Source organism: Chrysochloris asiatica, unplaced genomic scaffold, assembly GCF_000296735.1.
Source record: "Chrysochloris asiatica unplaced genomic scaffold, ChrAsi1.0 scaffold00152, whole genome shotgun sequence".
NCBI classification, from domain to species: Eukaryota; Metazoa; Chordata; class Mammalia; order Afrosoricida; family Chrysochloridae; genus Chrysochloris; species Chrysochloris asiatica.
Window position 1 is genome coordinate 1,510,119 of NW_006408670.1, and position 14,662 is coordinate 1,524,780.

At 39.2% G+C, this 14,662-nt stretch overlaps 1 protein-coding gene across 1 annotated transcript in view; it reads right to left on the reverse strand.

Annotated features, from left to right (window-relative positions):
* Positions 1-3,044: 3,044 nt before the first annotated feature.
* Positions 3,045-14,662, reverse strand: part of LOC102814254 (V-set and immunoglobulin domain-containing protein 4-like) — a 28,883-nt gene continuing 17,265 nt past the window's right edge. Inside the window, 2 exon segments of the mRNA XM_006870802.1 lie at positions 3,045-3,362; positions 3,670-3,692. Coding sequence (XP_006870864.1) covers positions 3,045-3,362; positions 3,670-3,692 — 341 coding nt within the window.

Here is a 14,662-nt window from a genome sequence, read left to right on the forward strand (position 1 = left end):
TGTCAGTATACACTCTTTCCTTCTTCATTTATAAAATACTCCTTGCCCAGGTTGTGCCCCTTTCTATCCTACTGTCAAATGACACTGTCAGTGAAACTTTCCGGAGAATGTTTTGATATTCTTTGATAGATTGTGAGCTTCTAGAAGAAAAGACTGTTTCTTTAATTCTTGTCTGCCCAGTATCACTCCTACTCCAGTCCCTAGCACAGCACTTTGGATATAGACAATAGTCAATACTTGATTACTGATTGATTTATTTGCCACTAGAGCTCTGGTAGCATAGTGGTTACAAATCGGGCTGCAAACCTTAAGGTCAGCGGTTCGAAACTACCAGCTGCTCCACCGGAGAAAGATGAGGCTTTCTACTCCCGTAAAGATTTACACCCTCGGAAACCCTGTACAGGGTCGCTATGGGTTGGAACCGACTCGACGGCACTTAACAACAACAACAACAACAAGTCAACTTAAACCTTGTACAGGGTCTTTATGGGTTGGAATCGACTCTACGGCACTTAACAACAATAACAACAAGTCCATTTAAGTTTGGGTTTGGGGCAAAATGCCACTCAACATTTTGTAAAAAAAAAAATGTGGGCATCATAACACTATAGGTAGTATTAGGTGGTAGACAATATGGGCATTTTTAAATTCCAAGAAAGAGAATCAAGGGATGGAGGAGGACAGTAAGACATCATTACACTCAGAGGGAAAATAAGTTTTGGAATTACTTGGTTACACAAAGTTATAAAGGTACTTAATTGCAAGATTTTCAAGGAATGTTTAGTATGCTAATGTGAGTTGTGAATATCCATTATCTGATCACGGTTTTTATTTTTCTTTGGCACATTTCTTGGTTCTAATGTTTCATGGAGCAAAATTTTTAAAACTATGCTAAAGAAACTTCATACTTTCCCTATATTCTGCAGTTCTTCCCTTCCTTAAACTCTTCTACTCTTCCCCAACTCTCTTCCCATCTAAGATGGATACTATGTTCTCATCTTTTTTTTTAGCCTATCCTATAGTATGGTGCCATAGAATAAGCACTGGACCACAAGAACGATTTGAACTGCAAGGTCAGTGGTTCAAACTCACCAGTCATTCATCAGAAACCTTATACAGAGTCGCTATGAGTCAGACCCGACTCAATGGAATTTAACAACACAAGTTTGAGCTAGCTCTATAACTAGGAATACCTACTGGCTTGCCATGTATGTATTTGGTTGAAAGATGATCTACAATTTCCTGCTATAATGAGTGATTTTAGGAGTTCATAACAATTCATAATATTATTCAATTAAATTGATTCATGTGACTTTAACAAGTCATTCTTCCAGGGGTTTCATTTCCTCATTTACAATATTGGGGTGTGGAAATTAATACTCTGAAAGTACTTTAAGACATGAGACTCACAGTTCTTACAGATGAGGGTCCCTGGACTTGGAACTCATTTTACCAAAGGAAATGCAACAGGATTTTGTCCCCAATTGTTTTCATGGTAGTAAAAAGAGCTAATGGCTGTTTTTAAAGCTTGTGAGAACTTGAGGGTTACATTAGGTGTGAAGGCCCTGTTGCAGAGACTTGTTAGCATAAAGGGGGGTAGGGGGGAGAAAACATTCCTTTCACCAGCTGTGTGGAGCTGACTGGCGTGAGAAAAACTCTGAGGTTTTAACCATAGATTTTGCAGGTTGGTTGATGGTAAAGAAGAAGACTCCTCCCTGTTCACTTTAGTGTGTTATTTTGACTCTTATGATCATTCAAAAAAGGAGTCTTTGTGATGCAGTGTTTAAAAGCACTCAGATTCTGATGGAAAACATCAGCAGTTTGGACTCGCCAGTTACTTCATTGGTGAAAAATGTGGCAGCAGTCTTCTGTAAAGATGAGTCTTGAAAACTCTATAGGGATGTTCTACTCAGTTCTATATTGTCTCTATGATTCGTAATTGACTCAGTGGCAATGTGCTTTAGGTTTACTCATAGAAAAAGGGAAGCAGATCCTGATGAAACCTGAACTGACATTGGGGCTGCATTGAAATCAAATATCAGCATTGTATTTTCCAATAAGTTACTTTGGCATGATTGTGTGGAGGAAAAGAAGCAATGTTGACCTGGTCCAGAACAGGTCCTTACAGGAGAGACTGATTTAAAATATGTGCACCCATGCATATACATTAAAATACACACAATCACTCTTAGTTTCCATTTCTGTTTAAGGGGAAATACTTCTTTACTCTGGCCCTCACATCTCATTGTAGGAGTGGACAGAAAGCTATCAAATATGATTTATGAAAAATGTTTACATCCCAAAGATTCTAGAATTCCAGATGGTAGAAATCTGTAGGGCCAATATAGCTACACTTTGAATGGAAGAAAAATCCTTCATCTTTGCACCACAGTCCTCTGAGACTGAATAAGTGCTTCTTTTTCAGACTTCAAAATGACGTGGAAAGAGCTATGTAGGTGGACCTGGCAGAATGAAGAGAATAGAAGTCAGTTGAGTACTGTCTTTCTAAAAATCCCTTGTGCTCCAACTGGACCCACAAAGTTAGGTGGAGAGGGAAGGGAAAGATTAAAAAAGGAAAGGTGACATCCAAGATCCAAGGGACCCAAACCATTTCAACTAGTTTTACATAATGAGCTCTTGTAGGTCTTCTTATACCTTGAGAAAAGACTTGAGGTTGCTATTATGATTACATATTTATTAAGCACCAAAAGAATACGAGGGTACTAGACTCTAGGTCTGTGACATGACAAATTCAATGAAATGGTGTCTGGACCTGGAAAAAGGGAAGTCATCCTGGATGTTGGTCCTCTGAGTTGTCAGAGCTGACCCTGCCTCTAATTTTCTGGTGGCAATATGCCAGAGTTGAATGCTGCCTGGAGGCATGAGGAGCAAGTTCTAGTTCTCTGTTGTTAGGAGAGGAGCAACAGAACACCCAGGTAAAAATATTAGAAGTACCTAGGACTGAATCCAGCAACTGGCTTCTGAGAGCTGCAAATGGAAACTTATGGTATAGTCAGTTACTCCAAGACAATGAAGAAGATACTTTAAGCTAGCCACAAAGAGGTGTAGCAGAAAACGGAGTCATACAGAATGCAAGAGTTTAATACACAATCATTAGCAGACTCTGAACTAGTGGGGCATTCTCTGTTGGCCATAAATTCTTAATCTGGAGGTAGTGTGTATAGCAGACAGACATAGTCACTGTTGATCTGGGTTATGATATAGTACACTTGGCCCAGACAGGGCTCATTAGAGTAGTCCTTGCTGACTGCCCCAGTGTTTGGATCTTCTCTGGAGTAACCACTTTTGAAGATGGCAACCCTTAAAATTTCTCCAGAGTATTTGGCTTCTCTGGTATGCATGTTGTATACCAAGAACCCATCATTCATAAGACGAGAGATGGGGCCAGAGCTCTGATTTCCAATGCTTCTAGAACTGCTCCTCCGACTCTTTCAACCCATGGATTTTTGGAACAGAGGGATGGTGGACCTGAATCATCATGTGTGTACAGTGGTCCAAGACAGAGCTCAGGGTGGTGCCTCAGAGAGAGAATAAAGTTCTATCCTGACTTTAAAGGCCTCTTTGGTCTTGTTCCACATGTTTCCTACAAATATTCAACAAAACTGAGGGTAAGGAAAAATGAGAGGCTAGAAAAGAAAAACTGTCTTACCTGGCCAGTTCATAGACATGCGCTAGAAAAGAAGAAGGAATCAGATAAAAAATCTCCAAGGAGAGCAGACAGAACCAAAGGTGCTAGTCAATAAGTTAGGGAAGGGGAGATGGAAAGAGGTATCTTAATATGTCTCACGCTTTCCCAAAACAGGAAGGTATTAGTAGGTGGTGTTAAAACATAGAGGTTCAGATATCTTAGGGAGAGTAACAGGAAGCGCATTTGGTTACTATCCTTGTAGGCATACTCTGACTCTGCATACTGGACTAGAGAAATTGCTTGATGTGAAGAGACAGGAGCACAGAAATTGTACCCACTCTCTATCCAGGAATCTCACCGAATATCCCCCAAAGAACTCCTGTGGCTAAGTTGACATGTAGATCAGAGCCTAGGGAGAGGGGGCTGGGTGAGTCTGTTGCAAGGGGCCATGGTCCAAGCCACTCCCCAATACCCTCCCTGCTCCCATCTAGTATGCAGAAAAGGCCCAGGAATAGGTCAATATTTACTCCTGGTGTGTGTTAAGCACAAGTACCCAATGCCCAAAATTCTAAGCAGTTCCAAAGGTATAACTTAGTTCAGAGATGGGTATCTCTTTACTGTCCTTTAGGGACATAATCTTTCAAGAATATATGTATTATATATTGCAAAGGAAACTTCCATGGGATTTCTGCCTTGTGGTGGAATTCAGGATTTCTGTGTCTTACCTCCCCTATTGGAGTCCTGGTATGGCTCTACAGATTAATGCATTGGGCTGTTAAGATTGGTTTTAACTGGAAGGCCAGTGGTTCAAGCTCATCAGGTGCTCCTTGAAAACCCTATACAGATTCACTATGACGTGGAACCAACTTTACGGCACTTAGCAAAAATAACTGCAACCTCTCTTATTGCTACTATAGCCTGTTTCCAACTTCCACTACTCCCTTATAGCTTATGTTTCTGATTTTCCAGAAAGGGCTGAATCTTTTTCATCTTTATATCCCCAGTGCCTTGTACAAAGTATGTGCTCAGTAAATATATGCTGAAATCAATTGATGCTTTGAGGCTGTCTCCATTACAGAAATAAAGCATGCAATAGGAATTCTGGGAAGTCATTCTGCTACAGGAGAAAGCATAAAGACAATAGGTATAAGGCCTATTTGCCTGTTTAACTCAACTGGCTGGATATGTAACTAAGTATAGGGGAGTAGTGGAAATTGGAAACATAGGCTAGAGCCACATTACAGAGAACCTTACAATACGTAATGTTACACTATGGTCTGTATTCCTTGGGCCTTGAGAAGTGCTCGGAGGTTTGTGAGAGGGACATAAATCCTCTTAAGGTGGAGAAATCCATGGTGAAAATTAAGCTATCAGGGAGTAGTATTTGGCATAGTGCAAAAGGCAATCTGTTAGGCAAACTAAATTTGTTGTTATTGTTTATAGGTGTCATCAAGTTGGTACCGGCCTTATGAACAACAGAATGAAACACTGCATGATCCTTCATCAATCTTAGTATTTTTGCTTGAGACCATTTATGTTGGCACTGTGCCAGTACATTATGTGTCTTCCTTTTTTCCCTGATCCTCCATCTTACCAAATATGATCTCCTTCTCCAAGGGACTAATCCTTCTTGACAATATGTATGAAGTATAAGAGATGAAATCTTGCCATCCTGGCTTCCAAGGAGCATTCTGGCTGTACTTTCAATACAGAATGGTTTGTTCTTTTGGCAGGCCATGGTACTTTTAATATTTTCTTCCAACCCCATAACACAAATGCATTAATTCTTCTACAGTGTTCCTTATTCACTGTCCAATTGTCAAATGCATATGAGGTTATTGAAAATGCCATAGCTTGGGCCAGGTGCACCTAAATTCTCAAACTGATGTAATTTCTCTAGAAAGCTTGATACAGGTCTTCTAGAGTAGATTTGCCTAACTCAATGCATTATTTGATTTCTTGACGTCTGCTACCGTGAATGTTAATGGTTGATCAGAGCAAAATGAAGTCTTTGATAACTTCAATCTTTTCTTCATTATAGGGATGCTGTTTATTGGTCCAGTGGTGAGGATTTTTGTCTTTGTTACCTTGAGGTGCAACCCATACCTAAGGCTGTGGTCTTTGATCTTCATCAGTAAGAATTTTAAGTCCTCTTCACTTTCAGCAAGCAAGGTTGTATCACTTTCATATTGCAGATTGTTAAAGAGTCTTCCTCCAATACTGATGCCACTTTTTTCTTCATATAATCCACCTTCTCAGGTTGTGGGCTCAGCATAGAGATTGAATAAATATGGTGAAAGAATACAACCCTGGTGCACACCTTTGTTAATTTGAAATCATTCAGTGTTCCTTTCTTCTGTTCAAACATCTGCCTCTTGGTCTATGTACAGGTTCCTCATGAGCAAAATTAAGTGTTCTGGAATACTCATTCTCTGCAATATTGTCCATAGTTTACGATGGTTCACACAATTGAAAGTCTTTGCCTAGTTGATAAAGCACAGGTAAACATCATTCTGGTATTTTCTGCTTTCAGCCAAGATCCATCAGACATCAGCAATGATATCCCTCATTCCACATCCTCATCTGAATCCTGCTTCAACTTCTGGCAGTTCTCTGTCTATGTACTGCTGCAGCTAATTGGAATTATCTTTATCAAAATCATAACTTGTATAGGATATCAATGATATTGTCCAATGATTTCCACATTCTGTTGGGTCACCTCTCTTTGGAATGGGCACAAATAGGGATCTCTTCGAGACAGTTGGCTAAGTAGTTGGCTTCCTAACATAGATGAGTGAGTGCCTTCAGTGCGTCATCAGTTTGTTGAAAGATTTCAATTTGTATCCTGTCAATTCCCAGAGACTTGTTCTTTGCCAATGCCTTCAATGCACTTAAGACTTCTTCCTTCAATATTATTGGCTCCTGATAGTTTGCTACTTCTTGAAATGGTTGAACATCGACCATTGTTTTGGTATAGTGACTGTGCATTCCTTCCATTTTCTTTTGATGCTCTCTGCATCATTCAATAGTTTACTCATAGAATCTTTCAATATTGCAAGTCGAAGCTTAATTTTTTTTCTTCAGTTCTCTCAGCTTGAGAAATGCTGAACGTCTTCTTCCCTTTTGGTTTTCTAACTCCAGGTCTTTGAACATTCTGTCATCATATTTGACTTTGTCCTCTTGAGCTGTTCTTTGAAATTTTCTATTTAGATATTTTACCATTTCTTCCATTTGCTTTAGCATCTCTATGCTGCAAAGCAAGTTTCAGAGTTGCTTCTGACATTCATTTTGGTCTTTGCCTTCTTTCTTGTCTTAATGACCTTTTGCTTTCTTCCTGTATGATGCTTTTGATGTCATCCCAAACCTCTTCTGATTTTTTATCACTAGTGACTAATGCATCGGATCTGTTCTTCAGATGATCTGTAAATTTAGGAGGGATATTTTCAAGGTCATGTGCTGGCTCTTGTGAACCTGTTTTCAGTTTCTTCAACTTCAGCCAGCACTTGCATATAAGCTATGGATGGTCTGTTCCACAGTCTGCCCCTGGCCTTGTTTTGGCTTTTGATATGGAGCTTTTCCACCACCCCTCTCCAGAGAAGTAGTCTGGATTTGATCTCTGTGCATTCCATCTGGTGAAGTCCATGTGTATTGTTGCCTTTTTGTTATTTTTTAAAAAGGTATTTACAATGAAGAAGTCATTGGTTTTACAAATTTCTATCCTGCAATCTCCAGGATCATTTCTATCACCGAGGACATATTTTCCAACTACTGATCCTTCCAACCTTTCCTTTACAATAATGCGTGATTATAAATATGTTTTGATTGAATGCTTGATCAATGTCAAATTGAAGAAGTTGACAGCATTCTTCAATTTCATCATCACTGGCCTTTAGTGGTTGGTGCATACATTTGAATACTTATTATTGAATACTTAACTGTTATTTTTGATGATGAGCATAGCAAATATGTGATTTTTAGATTCAAAATGGCCAATACTAATGCATTTCTGCTCACTAATGCTCACTAATGTGTTCCATTTCATTGTTTTAAATTTCCAATTTTCTTAGATTCATGCTGTTAATATTCCATGTTCTGATCATTAATGAATGTTTTCAGCTGTTTCTCTTTATTTGAGTTGTGTCCCATCAACAAATGAAGAGCCCAAAGACTTTTTTCCAGTCACATCATAATTGCCAGCTCTATTCTGAAGAGGCAGCTCTTCCTGTAATATTTTGAGTCCTTTCCCATCTGAGGGGCTCATCTTCTGGCATTACATCTGATAATATTCTAGTGCTTTTCATCATGTTTCAAAAGTTAATATTCTGGTGCTGAGAGTGTTCCACTTTCTATTTATAAGATTTTCAGTGACTAAATATTGAGAAGTAGTCTATCTCTCCTTCTTCCTAGTCTGTCTTCATTTGGAAGCTCATCTGAAACTTGTTCAACAGCTGTTGGCATTTAAATACTGATGGCGTAGCTTCCAGAATGACAGCAACACACATGCCACCACAGTATGACAAACTGACAGATAAGTGGTGGGCAAAGTAGATAGTGCAGTGAATATTGAGATGTGGCTGGGTTTCTCTTATAAATAAGCACCTAATTCTCATTTTCCTTCTCTAAGTGTTCAGAACTATAAATTGGCTCCAACAACTATGACTGCATCACATTATTCCCCCGCTCAAAAGATTTTGGTGACTTTGGATGCCTCGGAAGACTTAAAGATGAAAATCTAATTCCATACCTTGACATTCAAGTCCTTAAATAATCAGAAAGCCCAACCCCTGCTCAGTGTTTTGCCTTTTCTTATATGCATAAATTATTTTTATTCATGATCCCACTCACAGACATCTTTTAGTCCTTTATTCCATTAGTGATGTATTTCCTCGCTCCTGTAGTACTGCCCCCTTATAAACTATTTTATTCTTCCAATACCTAACTAAAGACCCACATCCTTCCAAAATCCCTTACTGATTCTCCTCTTCTCTAGATCCCTTCAGCATTACTTATCTTCTTCAGGATTTGAGTCCTTAGAATTTTATTGCTATGTACTGTTATTGATAATTGGCAGGCATCTATCTCAAACTCCCTAAGTAAATTATAAGCAGCTTGAGGGATTGTTGCAACTCTTTCTGTTGCATACTTATGAGGTGACCCATTATAGACTTGGCTGTACCATGATAGGTAGTAAAGATTTGCAATTTTTTTATTGATTGAATTGTCGTTGTGTAGTAGTTCAAAAATACCAGTGGTTCCATGGGAGAAGGATGAGGCTTTATGCTCCCGTAAAGATTTATGATCTCAAAAACCCTACACAGGGTGACTCTTAATTGGAACTGATTCCACCACCCATAACCACCACCATCACTCCCCAAAGATCAGCAGTTTGAATCTACCAGACACTCCACAGGAGAAAGGTGAAGTTTTCTGTTCTCATAAGGATTTATAGCCTCAAAAATGTTAAACAAAGCCACTGTGAGTTGGAACTGACTCAATGGCACACAACCAACACCAACACCACTTGCATATATGCATCCATGCATTACTATCTTTACTCCCAAACTAGGTTTGGAGCTTCTTGAAGTGTTTCCATATTCTAACAATGTGATAGCAAAATTTTAAAATTTTAAATAATTCAATTTACAATTATTAGAAAAATAACAATACTTGGGAATAAATTAATCAAAGAAATGCAAGTATACAGAAAAATACAAAACAATACAGAAAAATACAAAACAATACAGAAAAATACAAAACAATACAGAAAAATACAAAACACTATTGTTATAAAATCTCTATAAATGAAAAGAAACTCCATAGTCATAGATTGAAAATTTTAACAGTGTTAAATAATAATTTCAAAAATTATTTACAAACTCATTGCAATTCCCATGAAAATTCCAATTGTTTTTCACAGTAATGAATAAGTTTATTCTAAAATTCACATCGAAATTCAAGAGAAGTAAAATAGTCAAAATAATACTGGAAAAAAAAAAAAAAAACTTTGGAGGTTTCCCAATTTCAAAACTTACTATTAAGCAATACACTTAACCACAGTTTGATGGTACCTTAAGGACAGATTTATAGAACAATGAAATAAAAGTAAGAATCCCAAGATAATCCTTACGTCTATGCTGAATTAAGTTTTGACAGTGATGTTAAAACTGTTCAATGGGGAAAATAATAATTTTCTCAACAAATGATGCTGAATAAGCCATTGTTGTTGTTATTGCTGTCCTTCAGCTCCAACTCATAGTGATAGTATAGGACTAAGTAGAACTTCCCTGTAGGCTTTCCTAGGCTGTAATATGTACAGGAGCAGATTTCTAGGTCATCTCTCATGGGGAGCCATTGGGTAGACTTGAATCACTGATCTTTCTACTAGAAATTGAGAGCTTCACCACTGTGCCAGCAGGACTCCATGGAAAACTGAAAAACTATGTAAAAAAGAACAAATCTAGCACTCTATCTCACATCACATACAAAAATTAACCCAAATGTATAAAAATACTAAATGGAAGATCTAACACTATTAAGAAAATGCAGATAGATATAAATATCTGAGACCTTGGATTTGTCAACAGATTCTCAGTAATGATACCAAAAACACAAGAGATGAAAAGCAAGTAGATAAATTGAACTTCATCAAAATTAAGGCACCAATGCAACTAAGGACATTACCAAGAAAGTGAAAAGACAGATTGGAATAAGATAGTTTCAAACAATATATCTGATAAGTGGGAGGTGGGACTTGGTGGAAGATTAGGGAGAAGTGCAGTGCAGACCTCCACCAGCAATAACACAGAATAGCAGATGAAGCAGGCTCAGGAGATGGCACCAGAACTATGAACTACATATAAAGGAATATTTAGAACATTTTAAGGTTAACAGCCTGTGAAATTTGCAGCATATGTAAGAATGGTAGTGTTTTCTGATTGGTGACAGCCAGCCTGCTCCTGGAGCAGCCATCTTGGGCATGTCAAAGCAGGTGAAGTATCAAGGGAGCTCTTTCACCTCAGAGATCCAACAGCTCCTCAGAGACAAAGGTGTGGGCGTTATTCTTTTTTTCTGTGTTCATTGGTCTCTCCTTGTCTGTGTCCACTCTAATATCTAGAAGGAGTGCCTGAGCAGGTGGACAACCTCTCACCTCCAGAGGGTTCTACTATGCAAGCGCATGGATCTGCCCAGTTAAGGATACTGCACACAGAACATAAGAAGGGTGAAGTCACTGCTTGAAATGGAATGGTGGACCAAAACGGCTATATTGTTGTTGTGAAGTGCTATGAGTCAGATATGACCCATAGCAACCCTGTATAGGAGTGGATGGTGAGCTTGAACCATCGACCTTGCAGTTCAAACACCTTTGCAGTCCAGCACATTAACCCACAGTGCCACACCTGGACCTAAACTGTTTATCACACCCACACAAACACACACACACAAGTCCTAAATGGGGGTTGTGAGGTGAGAAAGAGAAAGACTGAAAAGGAAACAGACTGATATTAAGTGCACATGGAACATTCACCAGAATAGACCATGTTTTAGGCCACAAAACAAGCCTCCATAAATTTACAAACAGCAAAATACTACAAAGAATCTCTTAGACTACAATGCTATAAGATAAGAAATTAACAATAGAAGACCAAGGAAATAAATCAAATACATGGAAAATGAATAACACCGTGCTTAAAAGTAGTAGAACAAATAAAATGTGAATTCACAAAGTTCTCAAAAACAAATGAGAATGAAAACACAACAAAAATCTTTGGAACATGGCAAAAGCAGTGCTGAGAAGACAATTTATTCCAATAAATGCACACATCCAAAAAGAAGAAACCATCAAAATCAACACATTAACACAACATCTCCAACAACTATAAACAGACTGCCAAAGTAAACTTTCAATCAACTGAAGAAAGGAAATAATAAAGATTAGAGCAGAAATAAATGAGATAGAACACAGAAAAACTATAGAAAGAATCAACAGGACAAGGAACAGGTTCATCAAAAGGATTAATGAAATTGAAAAAATATTGGAAATCCTACCAAAAGAAAAGAGGGAAAAGACACAAATAACACACATAAGAAACCACATGGGTGATGTCACAGAAGAATTAATAGCAGTAAAAAGGATAATAACAGAATATTATGAAGAGTTGTACTCCAACAAATTTGAAAATCTAGAAGAGATGCATACATTTTCAGAAATCCACAATCTACCTAAATTTACACAGAATGAAACAGAAAACTTGAACAGACCTATGCAAGAAAGAAATTGACCAGGTCATCAGAAAACTCCCAACCAAAAAAAAGTTCAGGTCCAGATGGCTTCGTTGGTGAGTTTTAACAAATATTCAAAGAGTTGTCATCAATTTTACTCAAATGATTTCATAATATAGAAAAGGATGGAAAACATCCTAATACATTTTATGAAGCAAGCATACCACTCATACCAAAATCAGGGAAGGATATCCCTAAGAAAGAAAATTACAGACCCATATCCCTCATGAACATAGATGCAAGAATTCTCAACAAAATCCAAGCCAATAGAATTCAACAACACATTAAAAAAAATAATACATCATGACCAAGTTGGACTCATATCAGGGATGCAAGTATGGATCAACATTAGAAAAATTATTAATGTAATCCACATTATAAATTTAAAAAGGAAACAAACCATGTGATCATATCGATTGATGCAGAAAAGGCAGTTGACAAAATCCAACAACCATTTCTGATTTTAAAAACTCAGCAAAATCGGAATTGACAGAAAATTCCTTAACATAATTGAAAGCATATATATAAAACCAACATCTAACATCACTCTCAATGGAGAGAAACTGAAAGCCTTCCCCTTGTGAATAGGTATCAGAAAAGGATGCCCTTTATCACCACTCCTATGCAATATTGTTTTTGTGGTTTTTTTTAAATGTTTTATTGTTAATTATATGATAGTTTACATGAGAGAACTTCAGTTTTACATTCATTCCATCGTATATCATCTCATTGCCATGGTCCCAATCCCCTCCCTCCATCATCTTCCAATCAAAGGGAATATCCTAGAAACCCATCCTCTATACTTCCCCCCAACCCCCAGTCTTCGGCCCACAGTCCCTCTCGCTCTCTGGATCCAAAGTCCCCAGCAGCTTCATCCCTCCATGTCAACGTCTCTGTCTCCATTTCAGGCGTCCCTGCTTCTCTGGGTAGGGTCCCACTCTCGGCTCTTCTCCGTTGGTGGTCCCAGAGACCTCTCCTAGACTGGAGAGATAATCACTCCCTTCCTTGCTACACAACGTCTACCTTGGCACTTCCAACCCTCATAATCAGTCCTGATAACCATTATTCACTACAGTATCACGAGTAACCCACCTGTATTACATTTCATCAGCTCCACCTAGACAGATTGGATAGTACTCACTGGTGATTCTACCTTCCTCCATGCCCCCTAGCTCTAGGTTCCCTCTTGAAAGCTTGTAAGCCAGTTACTTCTTGCCTTTGTAGTCCCTCCCTCCTCATTTGGGTATCCAATGTCCAAGTTGCCCATCTCTGTCTACTCTGTGTGTGGAGGGGGTGGGAATGTTTCTTGCTGTAAGGATTTGTTGCCTCTTTTGAGTCACTGCATTCCTAGGTATAGGTCAAGTTCATCAGATTGAATCAGCTCGATCTTCTTTTTTGCTTTTTGTTTTCCCCCCTCTTCTTTCTTCTCCTGGTTGATCTCTGATCATCCAGTCATCCGGTCCCGGTCACGAGGGTACCGTCTGCAAGTGTGGGTGTCCTTGTGCACATGCCCTCTCTTCCCAACAGTCAGCAGCTCCATTCACCACTTGAGTCCTCCGTGGCTACGTCATTGACTCTGGGCCCAGGAATCTTCAGGTCTCCTCACACTACTTGCCACCCAGGTCCCCAACCAGGTCCACAGAAGCCCACTGAATATTGTAAGGCTTAGCTCGCCGCTTCATTGCTGCCTTTACCCCACTTCTCCCCATCAGTGATGCATGTGGTCACCAATCCGAGCATGCATTTCCACCGAGTCTCAGTTTTGGAAGGGGGCCTGCGTTGGTAGGACCCGACCAACTGTCCCAATGACTCCGAGGGAAGCGACCCGTTTGTTCCTGTAGTAACAGTCTGTCTGCCTCCATTGTATCATATTTTTCCTGTAGGTCTTTCATTCGAGATGTATCTTTTGTTCTTCTCACTGCTCCAGGCTGGTCAACTCATCCTTTCAAGTGGAGATTTCTCATCTCTGGTGATCTGGATGTGGTTCTGGTTTCTACCTATAGTTTTATGTATTGCAAAGGCTCCACAGGAAGCCCCGTTCACTGGGTGGACTGTAGCCCCATTTTAGGTATTCCAATCAGTTAAAGGCAGAAGACAGACTTACAAGCCTTCTAGTGTGATGTTGTTGACTATTCCTTTCTCTCCCCCCTCCAGTGTCTACTCTATATTATAATGCAAGGAAAACCAAGATTCAAAAATCAGCCAAGCATTCTAACACGATTCCCCGCCCATTCCAACCATGACTCAATCCCTGTATCTCAGAGCCCTGGAGATCCAAGGCTGTGCATATATCGTCCTTTATCTCTGTCCCATTTGGCCCATTCAAACATGCCCAATTGTTCTCCCATCTGCCCCGTTTCTCCACTTCCCTCTCCCTCCCTGTATATTGCCCCCCTCCCCAGCACCCAAGCTCTCCTGAGTCCAAGCCCCGCACTGTGACCCACCCTTCCCCCTTTCCCCCACCCATCACCAATTTCCCAGCAACCAACAAAAACTTCCCCCTACCCCCTTTAGTATAATTTCTTTTTCTTAGTCTTTTACAGTAGTAGTCCCTTGCAGTATTTCTCTTTTTGTGACTTACTAATTTCACTCAGCATAATGATCTCAAGGTTCATCCATCTTATGCGGTGGCTTGCCGCTTCCTTGTTATTCTTCAATGAAGCATAATATTCCATTGTGTGTATGTACCACAATTTGTTTATCCATTCTTCAGTTGATGGGCACTTTGGCTGT